General features: G+C 49.0%; 1 protein-coding gene across 1 annotated transcript in view; it reads left to right on the forward strand.

Moving 5' to 3' along the window:
- The window catches only part of SREBF2 (sterol regulatory element binding transcription factor 2), a 268,321-nt gene that overhangs the window by 93,682 nt on the left and 148,588 nt on the right, over window positions 1-26,051 (forward strand). The window contains exons 10-12 of the mRNA XM_069652776.1: window positions 6,348-6,456; window positions 9,157-9,266; window positions 9,603-9,735. Coding sequence (XP_069508877.1) covers window positions 6,348-6,456; window positions 9,157-9,266; window positions 9,603-9,735 — 352 coding nt within the window. The remainder of the gene's footprint in view (window positions 1-6,347; window positions 6,457-9,156; window positions 9,267-9,602; window positions 9,736-26,051) is intronic.

Raw genomic sequence — 26,051 nt, forward strand, 5'->3', positions numbered from 1 at the left:
TGCAATGTGTAGTGTTGAATGACTGGGTACTTATCCCAATACACATAACTTGTTGTGAGTGTCTGGAGAGAAGTGACTGGCCTGAATGCACTGTGTGTCTGATTGCCTGCCTGCCTGCATGAATGCCCTTAGTCATGATTAGATGCTGGAGTGTGACCCAGCGGCATGAATGGTAGATCAACAGTATTTCTGGGGCCTCTCACTGCTAGGAATTGTGTTCAGAAGCTGAAGTCCACTACGACGAGTAACTGGAGTAACTGAAGCTTGACCTTGAAGCCCTGCTGGACGAGAAGAATTGCTGTTGCTCTCCTTCACAATCTGAAAGCTGCTGTGCCTCCAAGAACTGACCCAGAGAGGACTTGGTAAGGCGCCCTCTTCCCGAGCTACGAGGGACCATCGTGCACCAGCTGATCTTTGCCAAAGCTCCCTGGTAAACAGACCTTCGACAGGCTGCCGACCCGAGACTGGGACTGCCGCGGCCGCCCAAAGAGAAGCGCCCAGACTGTTGTCCGCCACTGTCGACCGCCGTTGCCGACCAGAGCCGCCGTGCTCCCGTTTATCTAAGAACTTTTGAATCCAAGGACGCTCTCGTCCGCATCGTCGCCGCTGTATCCTGCTGGAGAAGGCCTGACCTTCGACGCGCCGAGGAGCATCGCCACCTAAAGATCAGAGACACCGACGACCTTGCTGAGCCACAGTTCTTCAAACTCTTTGCTCTCCAGAACTATCGACATCGAGGTGCCCCGCACGCCTCTTCCTGGCAGGACGTTTACGCTTCCCCGTCAACGAGCACCGCTAGGAACGAAGCCGCCACTTCACCGTCGTAGCTCACCCTGTTCTCCGTCGGGCGTTCGACAACCCGTGACTCCTGCCTTAAAGGGAGGGCACTCAAGAAGGGCCATCTATTTCCCCGACGAGGAACGCTACAACGCCAGGTACTTTGGGGTTGCAGAACTATTGGGAAGTCACTTGTGAACAATATATGGACTGGGCTTGTATTTTTCTTCTGCAGGTTGCCCAGGTGGGGGGACCTCCACATAGAGCTGTGTTTAACGGTAGTGACAAGTATTTCCGCCATTTGTTCTTATCAACTGCTTTCCTCTTTTCTCTACCGCTTGTTTCCTCTTTATTTGATCTGTGTGACATTCTGACAGTATGCACTTTAATGAGATCTGATAATATTTGTGGTACCACTTTAGAACTGTATATATTTACCATTGTTGATTTCTGAGCACAAAGTGAGTTATTGTGATAGTATACATAACCTTGAATATTATATAAAGACTGTTTTAACCAATACAGTGTGTGGACATTCCTTTGTGGGTGCTTGGGGACTACACTGTACTTAGGAACCAGCCTGCATCACCTCCTGAGAAGCTAGGCCTTGATTGCCCGACCATGTACCAATAATAGAGCATCTTGGCTGGGGTCCTCTGTGCCTCTCCATATAGAGAGCAGAAGTACAGACCACCCCCATCCGGTCCTTTACACTGATGGCAGCGGTGGGATGCTTATGGTTTTAGGAATCGGTGTATAACCGTACCAAAATATCTGCACTTTATTAAATTGAGGTTTAGTTGTGTACAAGATAACGGCATTACAAGCAATGGAATCTATTCCGAATGGTAAATTGGCTCGGATGAGTTTTGAGGCTCTCCAGAGTGCTTGTGAAGCCAGGGAGTTAGACTTTGTGGATAAGTGTAGGGCTGAGCTGATAGCTGCCCTGGTGGACTACCAGACTGATTGTGAAGCTCTTGAAGGGGGGGATGCAACCACTGAGGACTCTACCCCGAGGGTTGTCGCCAAATCTGATTCTGGGAATGCCACCATTCCTGCTGCCTCTGTTCCAAACCCCAGCACTTCCTTGGAGCTTGAGTTATTAAGGATGAAATTGGCCTTTGAATATCGCAAGTTGGAAATAGATGCTGAGTTTAAGAAAGAGGAGTTGGCAAAACAAGTGGAGCTCAAGAATAGAGATCTTGAACTCCAAGACAAGGACCTTAAACTCAAGAACAAGGACACTGAATGTCAGAGAATCCAGTTGGAGAAAGCTCGAGTGGAGACTTCAGCGAAACCAGTAGAGTGTCAGGTCCCCAGCAACCAAGTTTATGAAATATTTGGTTGGTGTGTATGCGGAGGGTTCTGATATCCTCCAATGGATTGAAGCGTTTGAAATGGCTTGTGCAATTCATGATGTTAAGAGAGATTGGGCTAAGTGTTTGTTAAGCAGGGTGCCTCAAACTGGATATGACTGTATTCTGAAACTGAGTGTGGAAGAAAGGAGTCAGTATGAGTGCATGAAGTCTGCTTTAATTGCCAAGTTTGGCAAGACTCCTACCCAATATCTTAAATGGTTCAGGGATTTTAAGAAACAAGAGAATGTGTCTTGGATTAACTGGGCGAGTGCTGCGCACATGAACATGATGGGGTGGATTGATGGTTACAAAGTGAAAACATTTGTTGAATTGTCTCACACCTTGTTTTTTGAGCATTTTTCGGAAGCCTGTTCACCAGAGCTGCGTCAGTATGTTGCTGACCAGAACATTTTGAACCCCTTTAAGCTGGCTAGGTTGGCTGACAAGTGGGTCTCCCATCGGGTGTCCCCTGAGAACTCCAGTGGGAAGGACAAGGACAAAGAAAAGGGGGCCTCTCAGAAAGCTGAGGAGTCCCAAAAGCAGTCAGTCGGGTAAACCAAAACCTTCCTCTCCGAAGACCCAAAAACCTAGTGGGGATAAGTCTGTTGTGGGTGGGAGTAAAAGTAGTGGTCCGCCTGCTGCTAAGCAGGGTCCCAGTGGCTCCAGTACCGTACCCTGCACTCCTGGCACTTGTTGGGATTGTGGGGCTCTGGACCACCGAAGGGGTGACCCCAAGTGTTAGTGTAAGGGTAAGGCACTTGGAGTCCAGGCTGTCAGCCTGACCTATCCCTACTCTACCTGAGGTGGAGGCCACTGTCCTCCCCTCCTCTTCGGTGCTCCCGTAGAGATTTCCTTAGTGTCCCTTTGGGCCTGGGACCAGTACGCAGAAGTACTAGCGACTTTCCCACAGAACACTCGTAGGTTTTTGAGAAGTGTCCTCTTGAATGGCCAGCCTTCTACTGGTTTGAGAGACACTGGGGCAAGCATGACAGTGGTGGACAGGACCCCGTTCCAGCCAGAGGACCATGTAGGTATGTAGGTGCTCCTCTGAGAACCACCAGGTTAGCTGGAGGGGCTCCCAAATTATCACCTGTAGCCTTAGTCAACATTACGATTTTGAAGACAAGGCAGCAAAGCTTGCCGTCCTGGTTCAGGACAACGTACCTGCGAACATTTTGTTGGGCAACGATTTGGTCGAGTTGGGAATGATCACGGATGGTCTACCCATGGCTGCTGTGGCAGTCACCCGATCGCAGGTCACTCAGGGTCCGGCTGCGAGCCTGGTACCCTTGCCAACGGGGAAACCCAAGGCACGAAGGAAACGGAAAAGTAAGAAGGCCACCTCTGTGGAGGGAGCCCCTGCTCTTCCTGCTGTTCTGACAGCACCCATTGGGATCCATGCTCTGGACGGGCTAGGTCCAGTGGTGAATCCCGTCTCAACTCCTGTGGGAGAAGAGCCAGAAGACTTTCCTTTGGGAGAGGCTCTCAACCCGGAGGATCATCCTGACCTTCAATGCTTGTTAGCTGAAGGGGGATCCTCCCGGGCAGACTTCTGTAAGGGACAGAGCGAGTGCCACTCTCTCGAGGGGCTGAGGAAACGGGCCCTGTCCCAGGCTCAAGGAGAAGTGCCTAGGACATTCCGAATCTATTGGGAGGGTGAGCTCCTTGTTAGTGAGCCCACTAAGCCTGAACCTAGTGCCCTCAAGAGGTTGGTGGTACCCCAGGTTTACAGGCCCTTCCTGCTGCAGTTGGCGCATGAGGTGCTCTTAGCTGGTCATTTTGGGACCAACGAGACTAAGCAGAGGCTCTCTGCCCATTTCTACTGGCCACGGATGGGAGTAGAAGTGGAGTCCCACTGCAGGACCTGCCCCACTTGTCAGTTGTCTGGCAAGACTGGAGGCAGTGTCATTGCCCCACTGCAGTCCTTGCCAGTGGTGGGCATCGGCATTGTAGGTCCCCTTGACCCTCCCACTTCAGGTGGACATTGGTTCATCCTGGTCTTGGTTGATCATGCCACCAGGTACCCTGAGGCTATACCCCTTCGGACTGTTACGGCCAAGGTGGTTGCCCGGGCTCTCCTGGGCATTTTCACCCGTGTTGGATTCCCTAAGGAGGTTGTCTCTGATAGAGGATCCAACTTCATATCGAGTTACATGAAAACCATGTGGAAAGAGTGCGGAGTAACCTACAAGTTCTCCACCTCTTACCACCCCAGACCAACGGTCTGGTTGAGAGATTTAACAAAACTCTCAAGGGCATGCTAGGCGCTTTGGAAGAGCCCCTAAGGAAGAAGTGGGATCTTCTTCTGCCATGCCTGCTGTTTGCTTACAGAGAGGACCCTCAAGAGGGTGTTGGTTTCAGCCCCTTTGAGTTACTCTTTGAACATCCGGGCCTTTAAAGATATTCCAAGCTAAAACATGGTCTCAAGGAGCACATGATTAAGACTGCAGTTAAAGTGTCAAATACTAAGATAAGCACACCTGCCGTACTAGACAGGCAGGAAAAGACTAAGAATATCCTTTGACATTCGCAGACATGAATGAGATAATGAAGCGTTATTTAATTGCAATTCTAATCGTTACACTGATCTCTATACCCTCATTCTAACAAACTCCATACCTCACACCAGGTCAGTACAAGGTTGAGCACATCCTGTGTCATCCAATGGGAACCCACATTACCTCATTTTAATGCTAGCTTATGATATACTGAGTGTTGCACCTATAGGAAATATATATGCCTTGTGGGCGCAAACAAATGAATGTTAGACTTAGGCTTTGTAGCTTGCTTGTCATTATGACATCAGTGACAAGTGTTGTCCTTTAAAAATAATTGTCCAGCAATGGAGCACTGGTTGGAAAACTAAGTGGGGCATGGCTGTGGTGGATCGCTCCCCCCCCCCCCCCACCCCTCCCCACAACCCCCGCTTCTTGTATATTCTGAATAAAGAGCTGGGATTACCTAGTGTTTAACATCATTACATCCTCTTTTGCCTCTTTTATTGGCAGTTGCCAGGTAGTGTGCATGGTTACTTTTTTGGGCCCAGATTAGAGATTATTGCACAATCTCTGAACTGATTTCCACATTTTATCTATAATCTCGGTCTGTAGTTCATCCTGACGTTTCTGCTTGGGGGCACTTGACCCAATCGCCATTAGCAAAGGAAGGACGTTTTTAGTATAGGGCCTTGTTTTTATAAGGCTTTGTGTTATGTTGTTCTACTTTGTGAGTTACTTAGCCTTTTGTGCTAACTAGTTTATTACTCAACCTTTTGTTTTCTTTATTTGCTTTACTATAAGGACATACTTAGGCTGGTTAGATAGCACAGTCATCTAAATGCTCACCCCTGATATCTGTGTGCAGCCTGCTGTGGCAGGTTCGAATCCCGGCAGGGTCAACTCTGCCTTTCACCCTTCTGATGTCGCTAAATTGAGTGCCACTCTGTGGGGTGACAATGTCTTCTGTTCAGCGCTCTGAGACCTATGGATGTGTAGCGCTACATAAGAAATAAATAATTATTATATTATTACTCTGGCTGAAGTGTAAACGGTTCACTGCCCCCAGCCTGTTTGGAACGCTCACAGGTAAAGAAAAGAAAAAGGGAAACTGTGTCTCTGCAGCACTCCACTGAAGGTTTCTTATGGTAATGTGTAAAAATAAATGGATACCTCACGCCCCTCAAACACCCATGCAATGAGTGAAGCAAAAGGGCTTCAAACATCAGCTACATTCCAGACAAAGAGCAGATAGGTTGGGAATACATTTAAGGCAAGAGATGAAAAAGGAACACTTTCCTAACCACCAACCTATGCTTTTGAGCCCATCTTTAACAGGGGGCATATTTTCAACAGATCTGCAGCATCAGGGCAAGTGCCATATCAGTCTATCTTGTTGGTTCCAATTTCAGGCTAGCTCCCAGTTGAGTGAATACAAACCCTGTGGTGCCCTTGTGATACATGGACACATTTTGTGTCAGACCTGTTTGACTTTGGTCTTGGGGATAGGTTCACACCCTCTCAACACTAAGTTTAGTTTCGTGTGACCTCCACATCACTTGGCATCATGTATGGGCAATCTCTTATTGAATATTGTCATACCGGTGCTCACCTAATCCATCTTCCTCTTCATTCCTTTAGCAGAAATTAAATTGTGTGACTGTGCTCACAGATAGTTTGAAGGAAAATTCTAAAAATCTGTGCTGTTTTATTGCAGTGGACCCTATCGCCCAGGTGCATCGAGCCTTCTGTGAGAGCCTGCTGAAGAATGCCATGTATTCGCTGGTTAAGCCAGAGGTCAGCCGAGTGATGGACGAGGAATCCAGGTATGTTGTGGGGGTATGCTGACCTGTAATTGTTGGTGCCTCCTTCCATCCAAAACGTGTGTTGGTAGCTTAGTTCAGGCAAGATGAAGAAGGTTCTTTATAGCAAGGGAAAGGACTTTTTTTGATGTCCAGAGGAACTTCTCTTGAATTCCCCCTGCCATTGCATCCCCTTATACCTTATGGAAGGTATATGATATTGGGTCACCCCTAAGTCACAGGGGTACCACTTTGCGCCCTATTTCTGCCATAGTGATTGTGCCAGTGTACTTTGGTTTTTAGGGAATGGGTTGGTGGTGGCAGTACTTGAATGTTGGCTTCACCAAGGGAATAAGCCATTTGATCACATTGGTGGCGCAATATACCTTTTTGGTAGCCATTGGAGTACCAATGTTTTTTTTTGTTTTTTTCCTCCAAATCCTGCACCCAACCACTTTTCTAGGGCTTCCGTTCATCTACATGGCCACAAAATGCAGTTCTGACCAGGCAGGCTCTTTGTGAGCCCATCATGACTGCTTCCATATTGATCCCAATTGATTTTAGCCTAGTATAGCTCCCTGTACTAGCTCTCACTTTTTTTTTTAATGGATTTGGCTTAGTGGCAGCCCATTGACCAGCCACTATGGTTGGTCACCTGCTCCTCTGCTCCAGCCCGTTTTTGTGATTTGCTGGCTGTGCTGGGGCCTACTCCCTTTCACCTGGGAATATTTAAGGTCTGCCTTGCCCCTCATTCTCTTACCTGCTTGTCCCTGTAACATGGAGGTAGATTTTCACCACAATTCATGTAATTTTGGTCATTTTAAACCTATCTGGATTTCTTGAAGACTCCCGGTGAGTCCCCACATCTGCGTTGGGCCTTCCACTTTGGGACAATTTCTGGGACGTTTCACTGCTGCATCCTACCGTTTACCACCAGGATCTGCCTCTTCGCAATGGGCTGCTGCTATGGGCAGAAATCTCGAGTGGCACTGAGAGTTCCTCCCTCTGCTAGATTTTCAGTTTGGGACGTCCGAGGGTGCCACCAGCCATTGTCTCCATCCTGGGACTGTTTGCGGCCGTGCTGCTGCTTTTTGTTTTTCCCCCACTGCTCTGAGACATATGTTCAGGTTTCCCCCCCTACTCCTGAAAGTCTTCCCCCGACAGACTATTTTCACTCCTAGTTTGAAGGTGTAGCTACTGGAAAGAGCCTTCCTTTCCTTGGTTGCTGCAGCCTTCGTTGCTCCAGGGTTCAAGTCCTAGACAACCCAGTCTTGCAAACTGCAACTGCAGCAAAGAGCAGTTTACTCAGTCTTGGTTTGCGCCATCTACCTTCGGGTGCAAGGAAGGGTGATTAATTATTCACTCATATTCGCCACAGATGTTCCGTTGGTCCATTTTATGAATTGCTGGGCAGGAGGTCCTAACCCCAATTCCCATAGATCATTAACTACTTATTCTGGGGTCTATCTTCTGACTTTTAGCATGCTTCCTGGGAGTCTCCTATGGCCTTCCATGGTTTTGATCGTAGAAGCAGCTACATCTGCAGTTGTGGGGTACTCCAGACTAGGCTCCAGTGGTGTGGATGGGCCTTCAACTTTTCCTATTATAATCCTTAGAAGAGAGTTCCAGTGTCGGTTCACAGTTTCAAAGTGACTCTGGGCTACTTAACCGGCCACTGGACGTTTTCCTGAATCTCCTAGGGGTTCAGTGATTATCTATTTATTTTTTAAAATGTTCATATGCTTTTTTTAAAGTCATCCTTTTAATTTCTGCAATGGTAAATGCCCTTGAAACACTGTACCTGCATCTGTTAATGTTGTATATTCCATGTATATTGTTCTATGAAATATATCAGGAAGGCAACTAGGCATTTATACTGGTCTAAGGCCCTAGGACATCTAAATGTACGGCAAGTGTGCTTGAGGTCTAGTAAGTGTAAATTATCTTTACCCATGAAAAAAATGTAATCCCATGCCCTGCCATATATGTTAGTTGTTGACCACCAAGTCTAGGGCTTTTCACATGTACTATTGTGAGAATCTGTAGGACACGAGACTTAGTTGTGCAGAGTACTAGGTACTTAACTGCTTGTTTGTTTCTTTGCTTGTATGGTATCCTGGCTCTCACCTCTTCTCCCCCGTACAACCCACATTATTTTATTTTGGGTGCTTACCCTTGGCAAAGGAACCGCATACAGACATTGAGGGTAGGAAAATCCTTGTTTAGGCATTCCTGTTTTTATAATTCTTACGGTATCTGTTTAATACTGTGTATTAATGTTTAAATTGCTTATTTGAACTGATAGTTTTATATGTGTGACTTTAATTTCAATTACCTGTTTAGTGTATTGTCTAGTTATGTGTGGACTAATTGTTCCTCTGTGTCAACCTACTAGCCATACCTGAGAGTTCAGCCTTGTCCCTCTGACCATGCTACCCACATGAGAGGTTCCCCCCGCCCCCCTTTGTCGGGGGTTTTAGCCTTACTGCTAGCATTAGTTGTTGCATCCTTAACAGAGGGTAGTACAAACACTGTCTTAACAGACAGCCTCTCTCACTCTGCGTTCAAGGGCTGCATCACCTGACACTAGTTTCCACCTATAGCTACCCACCCTCTTGTCTCTGGTTATTGTGGCCTTCATGACCTTCTCCTTGGGGTGGGGATCTGTGGCTTCCTCTGCTCTTGGTGCTGATGCTTTCCTAACAATGATCTCTCCTTATCCAGTGAATTCTCCGGTGCCCAGAAGTACCTACGGCTGCTCAGCACGTACACCGACCCTGCTAACGTCAGCCCAACACCCTTTACTGGTTACTGCTCTGTTAAGGCCTCTTCAGGTGAGTTTTATACCCCAATGTAACTTACTTAGCCTGTTTCTCCACCCACACTTTCCTCAGGCGGCAGTATTCATTCTTCCATGGCTGTGTGTTGGGGAGGGGGACTGGAAGCTGAGCATGGACATCCAGGGGAATCAATCAGTGACTGTGGTGTGCATGAGGTGTGTGTTCTCCGCATGGAGTCTCGAGGTGGAATCTTGTAGGCTCCTGCTTTGCACAAGTTAATCCTGTTTCACTGTTGGGCCCTTGCATACTCCTAGTGTCCGATTGCTTGTATTCTCTCATGCTTTGAGTGTTTTTCTTTCTCTGATCATTGCCTTTCCTTTTTCTCTGCAGGCTCTGACTCAGTGTGTCGATGGTGGTCCTCTGTTGTGACCATGGCGATCAGCTGGCTGCAAGGAGATGATGCAGCCGTGAGGGTGCAGTTTGCTGAGGTGGAACGGATCCCAAGAACCCTAGAGACCACTGAGTGCGTGAGGCAGAGGCTTGTGTCAGGGAGGGGTATTGTCTTCTCATGGCTCCTGTTTGTGTTCCTCTAAACATCATAACCAATCATCAAACAGTGTAGTGAAGCTATTCAGTTTTGCATGCCCTTCTCCCTATGCTGTGCAGTAAAGAAGCAAGTCTCTCGTGTAATAACTTGTGTACACTTGCTCTTTTAGCATTTGAATAGGTCTACAATGCCAATTTGCCGCCTCCAACCAGTTGCAACCTCTGCCATAATAGGCTAGAGTAGGATGGAATGGGCCAAGAGCACCTTTCATAACCGTGGAAGAGTAACCTGATGGGATACAAGACTCTCTCAGCACCATGACCTGGTGCATGCTTCCAACCCCCTGATTTCCCCCCCCCCCCCCCAATGCATGCATGGATGTATACTCTGCCTTACCCCTTTACAGTTGCTTTTTTCTGTGTCTACCAGGATGGGTGCCATATATACTATTTCTGGAGCTTGTTGATCTGCTTAGATCACATGCTCTGCATAGTCCGACATCTAGTGGAAGTCGAGGAGTATTACAATATTTGTTTTTGAAACTCTAACTGATGTCGACAGGATGTGATTAGTAATACCATCCCTACTGTGACGTGTGCTGTACCCATGGTCCTTCACGCATCGAGGTCCCTCGGATTGTTTTTTCCTCAAATGCAGAGTTCTCTTCCAGGCTGATGCATTTGATTTACTAAAGTTATACTTGTAGTATTTCTTCCTTTCCTTTGTTCGCCTTGCTGCACGACTGGTCATCCACTCGACGGCTCCTAACGAACACCCACAGCGTCAACAATCGATGCCCAGACGTAGCCTTACGGGCCTCGCCCCCCATTACAGTAGGGAGAGGGGGGGGGAGGTTCTCTATACAGACCCCTTTTTAGAGAAGGTTTATCCCATTATCCCCTTGCTTCTTTTCTCACCCAACTGTCCTTTTAAAACACAATGGACAACACCTCATTTAAATTTTATCCCTCCTGCCACCGTAAATTCCTGTGGAAAGACACGCACTGAGTGTGCAATCATTGTCTCCTTAGGTATCACGCTGAAAAGCACTGTAAATCCCGTCAGGTTTTTCGGCCCAAAACCCCTAAAGGATTGGTGGACGAAACGCCGGGCCGCTCACACCATGCAGGCATAGGCCTCCATAGGATTGACGGAAGATTCCAGCGAGGGCAGTTACGGAGTCATAAGTGACGCCGAGGGCAATCAGGATCCATATGGACCCTAAATGCAGCCCCCGACTGAGAAGTAGGCCGGCAGTCCTGTGATGTAGAAGACACCCGGCGGCCACGGGACACACAAACGCAAGCACGCTAAGGACATACCCCACTGCCGACTCAACGACAGTCGGGCGTCGAGGCCCATGCGGTGACCGGGGATAAAGCCTCAGGTTCCTCACTGTCCTCTGGGCCATCGCGCATGCTTTAAGCTACCAAGAGTTCCCAAAAACTGAAAGCTAGGGTTGATTCGGACACCACATATAAAAAGGCCCTCCTTTTGCGAGCCGAAAGAACAGGCGTTGAAAGGCATCTCGTCTCCTAAAAAAGCACCGAAAATACAAGCGTTAATTAAACGGTATTACCCAAATTGGTCGTTTACAATTGTTCGAATGAACAATTGACCGAATTTAAAGGGTCACAATTGACCTTTTCACAATTGACCGAACATATATATATATGGTTTTGGGGGGGTTTGGCGTGGGGTTGTGGGGGGTTTCCCCCCACATATATGGTACAATTGACCTTCACAATTCGGTCAATTGTGAAAAGGTCAATTGTCATTCGAGCAGTTGTAAAACGATCAATTCGTATACAACCAATTAAACACATTAGCGCTTCACTACTAAAGACAAGGTTGCCGAAAAAACACAAAATTCCGACACCCCTCACTCCCAGGGTCACCCAAACAGGTGTCTACCCTCTCTGGGGCTATGCACCATAAGGATACATTCCCTCAAAGCCCACCCCTGCTAAAGATGCCACTCCCTCCCAGGTCCCTGTCATCTCAGGCTTCCCACCAGAATGTCGTTTTACAACGCAACAATTGAATTTCTTTACTGAGAATGGCCTGTTTCGTGAATTTCATGGACAAACACCCCAACCAACTAACAGCACTAGAGATGCCCCACAGCCAGGGGCATCAACGGAGCCACCCCCTGCCAAAAAGTATTGCCTTGAGCCACAGCCGAGCACCTCTGCTCTAGGCATTCCGGCCTCGGCTTCCCAAGACACCACTCAATACCAAGACCCAGCTCAGGACTCGTATTTTGACGACCAAGCAGGGTCTCAGGGGAACCTCTATAGCCAGGACGAAGACGAGTACTAGGATGATGACGACATTTACATAGTACAGTCGCCATACCATCAGGACCAGCCGGTTTTAGACTCGGCAGTTGAAAACCAACTCTAGTACAATGAGTTGTTACTCAAGGCGGAGCAACATTTCAACATTGACGCTCAGACACAAGTCGATAAGTACTTTGTGGAAGACATTCTGGGGGACACAAAGGCAGCCACACAAGTCATACCTCTCCTGCAGTCAGTCCAGAGACTTATTCAACCATCCCTAACAACACCTAATCTTGCGAGGGCGGTCAACCCAAGGATAGAAAATCTGTTCAGGCCTGCAGCCACTAAAACTCCTATACATTCGGGGCCAGCTCAGACCAGATTACCTTGTAGTTACCACCACCAGAAAAAGGGCAGGCAGTCCTCTTATGTCAGCAGAAGCCCCGCCGGTCAAGGAGAGTAGAAAGATGTATAGGTTTGGGAGAAAAGTCGCTTCCTTTGCAGCTTACCAGACAAGAATTGCTAACAATCCATCACAGTTAGCTAGTTACGTCTGCCACAAATGGGATGAACTGGAACAACAACTAGAAGCCGTCCCAGAACCACAAAGGGCCCAACTGCTTAAGACTATATCAGAAGGCAAACCGATCTCGAGCTGCATCCTGAAAAACAACCTTGATGCAGTGGATAACGCTGTGCGCATCATGGTGGAAGGGACGCTCAGTAAGCGGCATGCCTGGCTTAGGCAGTCAGGGTTTAAACTAGAGACCCAAGCAACCCTCCTCAACATGCCACTAGAGCCAAACGTACTATTTGGTAAGGCCGTAGAGGATGCCCTAAAGAGTGGCATGGATGAGTATGAAACTCTGAAGTCCCTTGGCCAGCTAATTTACTGACCTTATTCCCAACAGGGTTCCCCATTGTTGGAGAGAATTCTCAGAAATGTGCCAATTCCCTCCACCTTGGAGACCCCCGTCAACTTTGCTGGATTTTGAGGACTTGAATTCTTTTAGTTGGAGAGAGAGACCCTTTTTCTCCACTCTCATGTATTTTAATGTGATTCTTTTACACTGTTTCTTTTGGTTGTGGAGTCTGACAAACTCCATAGGCATCAACTTTTACATGGTCACACAGTACTTTCAGTAAAGGTTTAAATACCTTCTCTGGGATAAACTACTGTTTCCCAGAGTAGTAAAGTGAAATTGACTTTACTTACCATTGTGACTTTCTAGACCCAGCACACACTATCTTACAATAGGGTGCTGGACGGGTTACTTAGTATCCCCTTTGTCTAGCTTCTCGTGTAACATTTTTATGTTACCCTTTTCTCACTGAATGGCTGGTGGTAGTGTTTTTTTTTTTTTAACTACCATGGTGTGCATTTACCGCGGGCTGCGTTCGCAGCTGTGGTAAAGCACCCAACGGTGCCATTTTTTTACAAAATGGCCCCAGTCTTCTTTTTTCGCCATTTCTTTGTGGAAAGGTCCTTCTTGAGATTTACTCTGCGCGCCAAACCAAGTTTGGTCCAATTGTTTGCTTTGCCTTTGGCGGGATTCACCAGTGAAGCCCGCCTCTGGCTCCAGTGTGTCTGGGGTAGGCAGGAATTGAGGGAGGTGCCCGAAACTCCCTGTGCTTAGTCTCATAGGAGACCCAAATGCACTCTGTGGCGATTGGCTAGCTGACTGTCTTGCAAGGACAGCCACCCTGCTGATGACAGCTAGGCTGGAATGAATGGGAGAGCACTGAATAAAAGGCAAGGCTTTTGGCTTGGAAGGCAGAGTCGACCACTGGACGAAGGAACCGAAGAAGAACTTGAAGAGGATGCCTGCTGCAACTCCTGGACCGTTGGTTTGCCCGGTGAAGCCCTGCTGCTGTGCTGAAACTCCAAGTTCGTATCGACAGAGAAGCACCTGCAAAGACGACTTCTCCCTTTGAGTTGGTGGGACCAATCAACTCAAATGTAAGCCACCTGGACATCCATTCCGGAGCTGGTTAAATTTCCACAGAGTTGCTGCTGTTAACCTTATAGCCAGCAGATTGTGTGTTGCTTTTAAGCTGGCCTAGAGCTCCAGGAAGATCCTCCGGACTCCCAGGAAGCAGGACTGACTGAGGCAGAGCACCCTCAACAGTGCGGGACCCCAGAAGCAAGGAAAGTCCACCTCGACAGCCAGGAACCGTGGTGTTGCTATTTGCGGTGGACGCGAGGAGCTGAAACACTGAACAGCCACTGAATTGAAGATTGCCGGTTGCGAGCGGTGACCGTCCCATTGCAGTGCAGGAGTCCCCAGAGGTCCTCCCTCTTGTCCCCATGACTGAGGCCCAGGAACAGTGAGATAGGAACAGAAGTCATCTGCTGCCCTTTTCTTCATTCTAAAGGTACTGTAACGTCTGAGAGAACTTAGAGTTGCTTGCATCTTCTACTACTCACAGGTATAATCAGCTTGTGGCACTACATTTGATTCTCCAGCATGGATTCATATGCTCATGAATATTACCTGTCGTCAGGCTGGGTATCCTCGGTAAAGTAAAAATCAGTTTCAGTTTCACTTCTGAACTGTCTTTCTTCTAACAGCCAATCGCTGGTCTTTGGGTCATACTGCCCCCAGCCAATGACTGCCCTCCACCTAAGCCCCTCCTCTGGCAGCCGTCTTCAGATTTTTACCGCACGTTTAAGTGTTGGGAGTCCTTGTGCTATAGCTCTCGAGCTTTTACTGCGTTTTGCCATTTTTCTAAGAGTTTTGCTCTATTTTTTTCGGTCACTCGAGGCTCAAGCTCCATCGATCAATCTTCTGATTAACAACCCGTTTTCCGATTCTTCAGTGCCCCTCAATGGCTGATTTTCGAGTTTCTTCTTGGAGGATTCCAGAAGCTTCTTCAAGGCCTACATTGCATGGACATGGCTGAGGAGAAGGAGGACTCTGCGCCTCTCTTCAAGGTTTGCCCCGGCTGCACTCTGCGGAATGTCTTTTTCGGACGATGGACTATCCCTGTGCCTCTACTGCCTGCACTCGGACCCGACGCATGTGGAGGACGACTGCGTGTCTTGTTGGGGACCGACCGACGCAAGCGCCTCAACGAGTGGCTGCAGGCCAAAGCCCCTGATCTGGGTGAGACCCGGCAGCATGCCTCCCCTGCACAGAAGAAGAAGAAAGCTGAGCGGTCTTCTAAGACCTTTGAGGGTGCCTCTCCCCCGGGGGGCCCAACATAAGGCTAAGCATCGCGAGTCCACTGCCTCCAGGAGCCCGGTTGCGACAGGCTCCTCGGCGGCCAGGGTGAGTTGGGCATCTCCAGCACCTTCGACCACGAACCAACGCTCGGGTTCTTCAAAGAAGAGGAAGTTGGACCATCCGGGCAAGCTCTTGGAGAAGACCCATGCCGGTCCGGCAGAGAAGGCCAAGGGGGAGCAGGGCCCCGACCCTCCCCCTAAGGTGAAGGCTGCAGACTCGGCCAAGACCGTGAAGGCCCAGGTGCATCAGACGAAGGCCCACACTTCCATTGAAGTAGTGGCGGCGTCCCTCGCGAAGGCCACCGTGGCGGATTGGTAGGGTACGGCCCCGAAAGCGAGATTATCCCTGCCTGCCAGGAGGGAATCCTCTTTCCAGCCCATCGAAAAGACTCAGAGAAGATAATGCCCATCATTTCACAGAAGCCGTCTCCCTTGGTCACAGAGAAGGGGGGGGCAAGGTAGCACTGCAGGGCACGGACATCTCCTCCGAGGAGGAGCTCTCCAACCTCCCGGTCCTCCAGGACTGAAGATGCATCGAGAGCAGGCCCTACGGGAGGGATCCTGACGAAAGTGACAACGAAGCTGACGTCGAGGAGACCGACGAGGAGCAACAGGGCGGTGACGACGCGGCGGTCCAGCCTAAGCCGCAAATGCCATCGCCCCTTCGACACCACCCCAGCAGCCACCTCGGGATATCTCGGTATACATCCTTATGGCTCCGCATAACCTGTGCTGGGAAATCGGGACAAGGATGCCTCTTGCTGCGGCGCCCCCGCCCGCCGTGCCGGAACTATCGGAGGAACCACCATCCAAGAGGAGAGTTCACCCCCTCTGCCTTTCCACCCCTCGCCTCCCTCCCCTCCCCCCGAGGGATGTCACGGAACCGGACACGGCAACGACTGGCACTGGCACGGGCGGCGGCCTGGGGGATCTCCCGTCGCCACCTGCCAGATCCTCACCGCCCGATGAGATGGGCTCGTTCCATGCCATGATCTCCAGGGCTGCCAACGCCCTCGCCATTGTGGCGCGTTACAACAGGGAACTTTAATTCAAGATGGCCCCCGTCCTGGACTTCCTTCCCGACGACAAAAGGGCTGAGGCTTTGGAGATCCTACAGGAAGGCGAGGTGGCTTTGGACCACGTCATTACAGTGGCCACGGACATTGCCGACACGGGATTCCGCCAAATGGGCAACATCGTTTGCCTTCGTCGGCGAGGCTCGCTGAGGGCCACACATTTCCGCTAGGATGTTCAGTCGAAGGTGTTGGACATGCCCTTCGGTGACAATTTGTTTGGAAAGACTGTGGACGAGTCTCTCCAGGCCATCAAAGTGGATACTGAGACGGCTCCTGCCTTGGGCACGCTTCAACAATGATGGCCGTCCTTTCGGACTTCGGGAGGTAAATCCAAAATGTTCTTCTAAAGGAAACGGAGGAGGTGCTTCGTCCTACCGTCGGCCCTCCCGCTCGTCGCCCCAGGAGACCTACAGGGGCTGCGCCAAGTCTGGAGGTGAACGTCGTTACCAAGGCCCCCAAGGTGGCACTTTGACGTCAAAACAAGATTGAACCAGCCGTGGAGTCGGGCCCCCACCCGTGCACCCCGGTGGCAGGCCGGCTGGTGAACTTCCTCCGCGTGTGGAAGACCATCTCCACCGACCGTTGGGTGCTGGACGCTCTCGTCCATGGACACACCTTAGAGTTCCAACTGAAGTGTCCCCAGATACCACCAGTGGCCCGTCAGGAAAATCACATCTCTCAGCTGCTGCTGGAGGTACGGGCCATGCTAAAAAGAGGGTGATCGAGCTCGTCCCAAAGACGCTCCGGAGTGTACTCTCGTTACTTCCTCATCAGAAAGAAGACTGGCGGTTGGAGGACCTCCGCCGTCTGAACAAGTTCATCAAGTCCCAAAGGTTCTGTATGGTGACTCTTCAGCACGTGCTGGGACAGCTGGAAGAGGGGGATTTTCTATCGGCGCTGGACTTGGAAGATGCCTATTTTCACATCGCCATCCAAAAGGGACACCGCAAGTACCTACGCTTCGTGGTTCAAGGGCAACCTTACCAGTTCAAGGCCCTTCCCTTCGGATTGAAGTTGGTGCCACAAGTGTTCACCAAGTGCCTTGCACCGGCAGTGGTGGCGGCGCAGCTGCGGTTATGAGGGATCTACGTGTACCCTTACCGTCGACCACATGGCGAGGACCGTCCAACTCCTTACGGATCTGGGGTTCTCGATCAACTATGCAAAGTCCTGCTTGACTCCATCGCAGGACGCTCTGTTTCTGGGAGCACGACTCAACACGGTGTTGTGCCTGGCATCTCCATCGGAGGAGAGGATAGTGGCCATCCTGGGCAATGTACAAGGGCTGCTGGCCCTGAAGATCGCAAAGGTGAGGTCCATCAAGTCCCTACTCGGCATGATGTCGGCATGCATATACCTCATTGGACTGTGCAGGCTACGGATGCGTCCACTGCAAGAGTTTCTTGACGCCCGGTGGATACAAGTGTTGGGAAGCTTCGAGGACAAGATCACACTCGACAAGGGTTTCTTTCGAGCGATACGGTGGTGGGGAGTGCGGATTTCCAGACCCCACCTTGTCAGAAGACTGTCACGACTGACGCCCCCTGGAATGTTGGGGAGCACACACCAGAAGTCTTCATGCAAGAGGCCTGTGGCTACCGGAGGAGAAGACGTTTCACATCAACGTATTGGAGCTGCGGCCTGTGTTTTGGGCCCTCAAGTCATTCCTTCCGTCCCTCAAGGGCAAGGTGGTGCGGGTCTTCAGAGACAAACACTACCACAGTGTTCTACATCCGGAAGCAGGGGGGGGGGGGGTACCAGATCCCAGCACTCTCCAGAGGCGTAGGATCTTTGTCACTGGGCCGTAGCTCAGGGATGTTCCTCATACCGTTTCATCTGGCAGGAGTGAAGAACACTGTTGCTGACTCTCTCAGCAGGGAGCTAAACTCTTTCCACGAGTGGGAACTTTGGCAGGACCAAGTGGATTAACCGTTCCACAAAGGCGGCAATCCCCAGAGCGATCTGTTTGTGAAGGCGACGACTACAAAATCCCGGAGGTTCGCCAGCAGGTTTCCATAGCCAAGGAGCATGGGGGGCACATTCACTTTCCTCTGGGATGGCCTGTTTCTGTATGCGTTCCCTCCTTTGCCGTTGCTTCTTCGACTAGTCCATCAACTCAGACGATCCCGGTGCAGGATGATCCTCGTTGCACCAGCGCTGCCGAGACCGATATGGTACCAGGACCTTCTGGACATGTCAGCATCCCCTCCAGTCAAGCTTCTGGCGGCCGCAGATCTTCTCGCCAGGAAGGAGGCGAGATTCTGCACCACGACCCAGGATCGCTGAACCTGAAGGCCTAGCTCCTGCAGCACTAGTGTTTGGAGGTGCTCGCCAAGGCCAGAGCTTAATCTACTCTCAAATGCTACGGGCACAAGTGGGCGAGGTTCGCTGTTTGGTGCCGTACTCAGAAGATTGATCCTCTACGAGTCACTGCTCCGCAGGTGCTTCTGTAATTATTGTCGTTGGCCAAGGCAGGACTCGCCCATGCTTCCATCAAAGTTCATCTGGCGTTTATTTCCCGCTACACCAGATCTCCTGGACGATCATCCTTATGGCCTCATAGTTTGGTCAAGGAGTTTGTCAAAGGACTATTTCGCTTGTTTCTGCCGGTGAAGGCTTGGGAGCTCAATCCGGTGCTTACTAGGCTCATGGGTGCCCCTTTCGAGCCTATGCATTCGGCGCCATTGAAATTTTTGCTGTGGAAAACAGCGTTTCTTGTGGCCATCACCTCCGAATGACGAGTGGGAGAGATCCAGGCCCTCTCTTGTAAACCACCTTATTTGACATTCCAAGAGACGAGGGTGGTGCTGCGGATGCACCCCTCTGTCATGCCCAAGGTGCCGGGCGGACTTTCATCTAAATGAACCCTTGGTGTTACCTGTATTTTTTCTGACACCTTTGTCGCTGGCTGAGAGGACTTTGCACTCGCTAGATGTGGCTAGAGCACTGAAGTTCTATGTGGACCGCACAGAGTTTCCGGAAGACATTGCTACATTTTGTGAGCTTTGGACCTGTGAATCATGGGAAGGCCCTCACCAAGGCTTCCATTTCCAGGTGGCTCTCCGGCTGCATCACCCATTGTCACCGGTTGACAAACCGACCGTTGCTTGGCCGTCCGAGAGCTCATTCGACCAGAGCGATCGCTGCAACTACGGCGTTCCCGTCTGGTGTGCCACTGCTTGACATCTGCAGGGCTTCTACGTGGAGGTCGACACACAACTTCACGAATGCGTCGACAGGGATTTCAGGGAGGAGTCCAGAGTCGGCCAAGCAGTGATGCGCAACCTGTTCGCTTGAAGTGAGCCTGGTGAGGAGGTAAGAGATGCTTAATGTTGAGCCTTGCCACCTCCCGTGGTTGTGAATGTGTACTGCTATTTATTCTTTATTCATGTGAATCCATGCCAGACCCCATGCTGGAGAAGGAACAAGTTACTTATCTGTAACTGTTGTTCTCCAGCATGGGTCTGGCATGGATTCACATGCGAACCCTCCAGCCTAACCCTCTGCGGCTCGTCTCTTGGTCCTACTGCCACTTTACGTTCTACCATAATCTGAAGGAGGCTGCCAGAGGAGGGGCTTAGGTGGAGGGCATTCATTGGCTGGGGCAGTATGACCCAGAGACCAGTGACTGCTTGTTAGGAGAAAGACCGTTCAGAAGTGAAACTGATTTTTTTCTTTACCGAGGATTCCCAGACTGACGACGGGGAATATTCCTGAGCATGTAAATCCATGCCAGACCCACAGGTAAGTAACTTGTTCCTTCTTCTTTTCTTCAAAGACTTCTAAAACACTGTGCACAGACTTCCTACTTACCTACAAAGTGCTTCAGCTCATATAGACTTTTGCCTATTGACTTTGGCTTAGCCTCTTTCACTGAATGACTCTTATTGGGGGGAATCTGAAAGTATTTGCCTGCTTAAGAATATGTGTGGTCTCTTGTATGTTCTAGATTACATTTTCCTTTGACTTATTACTATATGATTCTAAATGCAACAGTGATATATTAATGTCCCCAGCACCCTAGCAATTGAAGTCACCTGAGGGTGTAGGTAGTGTCTGTGGGCCATCCCAAACGGGTATCTACTGATTTAGAGATATGAACAGTGTGTATTTCATGAAGTGTATTGTGTTACTGTTATATTGCTCCCTTCAGAAGAAGGCTTATTCTGACTGATGAATAAATTGTTTATTCAAGAAACCTTGAGTTTAAGAGTTTATTTGAATACTTGTAACTGTAAATCTGTGTAACTCCACTACAGCTCACGTTGACCCCTCTTGAGATTAGCCTGGCTGCTCAACACGCTACCAAAACTGTGTAGTACAAGCTTATACCAAAGGTTGGGTTTCCTATACCTGTAGTCAGTTATTTGTAGTGTTCCCAGAGGGTACTGCATACAAACTTTGCGTAACAGCGTGAGCAACATTTATTTTTTTACTGCGTCTGTGGGAAAAACCACACATTTTGGGACCCCTAACCACCGGTCGAAACCTCACAGAATAAGCCTTCTTCTGAAGGGAGCAATATAACAGTAACACAATACACTTCATGAAATACACACTGTTCATATCTCTAAATCAGTAGATACCCGTTTGGGATGGCCCACAGACACTACCTACACCCTCAGGTGACAGTCCTATCGTTATTATACCTCATACGGGAAGACGAGAGGAATGGCCAGTCAAAGGGGCCAAAGAAAAGCCACTCGTGGTGGACGAGGAAAACGTGCTAAGCCAGCTCCAGCTGCAGCCTCTTTGCCATCAGCGGCTGCAACATCCACCACAAAACCACTTTGAGGACTTGCACCACAAAGCACCTGTAGGAGGCAGGCTGTTGCAGCATCGGCAAGAATGGCGAGTCATTACTTCAGATGTTTGGGCTCTAGAAATAATAGCCCAAGGCTATTGCCTTCCTTTTCTAAAGCAACCTCAAAGCAATCCACCAGGGAGACACCCGTTGAAGTTTTCAAATCCGCTCCTACAGCAGGAAGTTCTAACCCTGCTGGAGAAAGGTGCCATAGAACCAGTGCCGGCAGTGGAGAGAAACAATGGTTTGTACTACCCGTATTTTTTGATCCCCAAAAAGGACGGAGGACTGAGACCCATCTTGGACTTAAGAAGCTTGAACAAGTTCCTCAGGAAGGGCAAGTTCAAGATGGTTACTCTTTCTCGGATCCTTCAGGCCCTTCAACTCCAGGACTGGTTGGTGTCATTGGACCTCCAGGATGCTTAATTTCATGTGCCGATTCATATCAAGCACAGAAAATACCTGAGGTTCGTTGTTGGCGACTCACACTATCAATTTCGAGTCCTGCCATTCGGGTTGACCTCCGCCCCGAGGGTCTTCACCAAGTTAATGGTAGTGGTGGTAGCGCACCTCAGGAGAGGAGGGATTCATGTCTACCCCTACCTGGACGACTGGCTGATCAGAGCGCGCACTGCCGAGCAAGCTTTGGATCATCTGAAAGTCACCTGCCACTTCCTCCACAAACTGGGCTTCTCCATCAACTTAAAGAAGTCTCAAATGACACCTTCCCAACAGCTTCAATACATAGGAGCTGTATTAGACATATCCTTGGGAAAGAGCTCGCCTCCCAACGACGAGGGCTCAAGACATTCTTCAGATGGTTTCAAAATTCCAAAAGGCCCAAAATCTCCAGGCTTACGACTTTCTACAGTTGCTCGGCCTCATGGCATCCTGCATTTTTCTGGTGCCAGAGGCACGCTTGAGGATGAGATCCCTTCAGTGGGCCCTAAAGACTCAGTGGTCCCAGTTCTCGGGTCAAATGACGGATATTCTTCAGATTCCGAACAAGGTCAAACAAGACCTTCTATGGTGGACCTGTGCAGAGAACATCTTAAAGGGAGAACCCTTTTGGCAACCATGGCCGGAGATCACAGTAGTGACGGACGCCTCACTCCTGGGGTGGGGAAGCACATGCCACCGATTTGACAATAAACGGTTGCTGGTCTCCATCGGAGTCCAAACTACATATCAGCCTTTTGGAGCTGAAGCAATCGGACTAGCGCTGAAGGCCTTCCTGCCATCTGTCAGGGGAAAGAATGTCCTGATAATGACGGACAACACAGTGGCCATGCACTACCTAAACAAAAGAGGTGGTGTGGGGTCACTACCCCTGTGCAGAGAGGCAATGCAGCTCTGGTATTGGGCGATTCAAGAGGGAATCCCTTTAACAGCAATTCATCTAGCCGGGGAAGAGAATATGACGGCAGATGCTCTGAGCAGGCAGAGCACGGTGTCCCACGAATGGGAATTGGCTCAGGAAGTCATTCAAGAGATCTTTGCCCTTTGGGGAACCCCTCGGGTAGACCTATTCGCAACCAGTACCAACCGAAAATGCGAAAGGTATTGCTCAAGGGAATTTCCCCCGAGAGGAGCCCTGGGGGACGTGTTCGTGGTGGAGTGGAATTTCCTACTATTGTACGCATTCCCTCCGTTTCCCGTCATTCCTCAGGTCATCAGGAGGCTGAGATGCTTCGGGAACCGCATGATCCTAATTGCCCCGGATTGGGCAAGGAGGACGTGGTATCCGGACCTTCTAGATATGTCCATCTGTCCTCCAGTACGTCTTCCTCAGAGAGAGAACCTTCTCTCTCAGAACCTTCTCTCTCAAATGGAAGGTCAGGTTCTCCACCCAGAGGTCAGAACACTCAACCATCATGCTTGGTATTTAAAAGGCTGAGATACAGGTATTGGAACCTTCCAGATGATGTTATGGAGGTGTTGCTTTCGGCAAGAAGGCCGGCAACAAAGTCTCTGTACCGTTGCTGTTGGAAAAAGTTTTGCAACTGGTGCAGGGAAAAGAATGTCAATCCTTTTCTATGTTCTATTCCGGAAGTACTATCTTTCCTTCTGACCCTAGCACATAGAGGTCTGAATAATCGGAACAATAAAAGGTTACCTTGCAGCGCTTTCCATCTTCAAGCGCTCATCGGAAGAATGCTCCTACTTCAAAATTCGTTTGATAACAAAATTCATAAAGGGTCTCACCAATGTGTTTCATCCTCGCCCATTTCAAGTACCGATTTGGGATCTAAATTTGGTATTAATATTCTTAATGTGTGCCCCTTTTGAGCCTATGCATACATGTCCATTACGATTATTAACATGAAAAACAGCATTTTTAGTTGCTCTAACATCAGCAAGAAGAGTGAGCGAATTGCAGGCACTATCTTCTGGGCCTCCCTATACTGTGTTCCATAAGGACAGGGTTGTGTTGAGGGTTAAACCATCATTTTTACCGAAGGTAATATCTGATTTTCATTTAAATCAGAAAATTGTTTTACCCTCATTCTATCCTCCACCTCATCCTTCTAAGGAGGAAGAAAGACTACACAGACTGGACCCAAAAAGAGCTTTAAGCTTTTACATCTCTAGGCTTTCTAGACTTAGAGTGGACAACCAGTTGTTTATAGGCTACACTGGAAGAAAGCTGGGTCAATCAGTAACAAAACAAACAATTTTGCGCTGGATCGTGCTTTGCATTTCAGAATGCTATAGACTAGCACAAAAAGACCCACCTGAAGGGTTAAGAGCTCATTCCACCAGGCATCGCCTCTTCCACAGCCCTTCAAAGAGGTGTCCCTATAAGGTCCATTTTCGAAGCAGCAACTTGGTCTTCGCTTCACACCTTCTCAGAATTCTATAACCTGGATGCTTCCCAGTCTAGGGCGCTAACTTTTGGAAAAGCAGTGCTTTCTGACCCCTCCTCCAGAGGAACTATGCAAAATACTGCTTTGGGAGCCTATCTAAGATGAGGAATACGTTGGAGGACACAATCCACTCGAAGAACAAGTTACTTCTTACCTGGTAACATTCTTTCGATTGGATGTTCCTCCAACGTATTCCTCATCGCCCTCCCAACCTACCCCTCTGTAGATTTTTTCCGGGTTATTGCCATCTCAAATCTCGCAAGGCTGATACCTGTCTGCCTGCACAATCTACACTGTACAAGATTACAGATACAAAAGAGGGGAAAAACAGAACTGAGGCCAACGGGCGCCGCGTGTGCTACTTATACACCCGATGACGTCATTCTCGACGGAGGCCCTCGAGGGACTATCGACTCGACGACATCGGCGCCCTCTGCCGAAAATAATTCCGAAGAGCAGCAAAGCTGGATGGAATACATCTAAGATGAGGAATACGTTGGAGGAACATCCAATCGAAAGAATGTTACCAGGTAAGAAGTAACTTGTTCTTTTGTTTTGTTGTTGCAATGTAGTGAAGTTTGTGTGGTTTGTTGTGCTGTAGGTTTTGGTTGTGTTTGGTTTGGAGTTTGAGGGGTGTATGCAGAAGGGGAAATAGTTAGTAGGGTTGGTTAGTTTGCGTCTCTATCCTGAATTGAGGCGCTCGGCTTGCGTAGTCTCCCCTGATCTGTGTCCAACTGGCATACAAAGTTCCTTACTTCTATGGTCCCCACCTCTAACATGCTCTCTCAAAGCCCCCCTTATCCTCCCTACATACTCCTGTGGCCAGTGCACCTGCCAATGTCAAAATCTCAGGTAGTGTAGTGATTGCCAATATCTCGACAATTCCACAACACTGTGGTACCTGGCGGTAACTAAGGGGCGGGGGGGGGGGGGGGGAGTGTTGGTGGAATTGTCTGGGGTAGTGGATTTGGTCTCTGTGCTTGTCGCCTGTGTTCTAGTCTATCCGGTGTCACCCGTCCAGGTGTCATGGGAGCTTCCCCGTCGGTTTGGGGTTGTCCGTGTCCTTTCCAGTTTAGTCGTCCTTTTTCCTGTTTTGGTGTTCAGATTTAGTCTGTGGTGTTGAAGAGCCAAGTTTTTAGTGATTTCCCGAATTTTAGGTGATCTTCAGTGTTTATTTCTTTTGGGATGTTCCAGGTTTTTGCGGCTAAATGGTAGAAACAGGTGCCTCCAAGTTTTCTTAACGTATGGTTTTAGTTCCAGGCGTATTTCGTTGCTTGATTGAAAAAATATCGATACATTGCCTATATCGCCCAGCCCTAGTTGTACTGTAACTGCAAAATACTATTACCTAGGGTGATATTATCTATGAATGCAACCAAGTGAAGCCATAGTTATAGATTAGATGTTGGTGCTACAAAAATTTGTATACATAATGTATTCTATGGATTAAGAATTGTATGAAGTGCAAACCCCTGCATTCCCTTATCTTTAAAGGCACAAACGGATGCATGTATAATGTGGAAGGGATGTGTCCCATTGTACATGTTCCTGGGGAACCCTACATCTAAAGCCTGAAAATACATGGAGGCTGAAAACACACACATGCAGATTCATTAAAGCTGTACAGGCATACATAGATTGAAAGGTGAACTTGCCCATAGATTGAAAACATTACACACACCTAAGTAAACTTAAAGCGGCATAAATAGCTCTATTCAAAGTTAAACACATCGATATATATATACTGCAAATAACACAAGTTTAGTTAACATCACACATGCATGATTATTGAAAGCTGCACCCATGTATTTTGAGGACAGAGTATACATCTGGGTTCAGAACAGGCTTAACAAATTGTTGCAAGCATTATCAAATTTGAACCTGCAGGTACCTAATTAAGTTTGCCATTGTCTACATTGAATGACCTACACACAGCCAACACATTCAGTACATCACACCTGCACGGTGGGGTTGGTTGATTGTGTATATACCAGGGCTCACAATTTGCACACACCACTATCCATCGACTATTGA

The sequence above is a fragment of the Ambystoma mexicanum genome, chromosome 3p (assembly GCF_040938575.1).
Source record: "Ambystoma mexicanum isolate Mex_15411 chromosome 3p, UKY_AmexF1_1, whole genome shotgun sequence".
NCBI lineage: Eukaryota > Metazoa > Chordata > Amphibia > Caudata > Ambystomatidae > Ambystoma > Ambystoma mexicanum.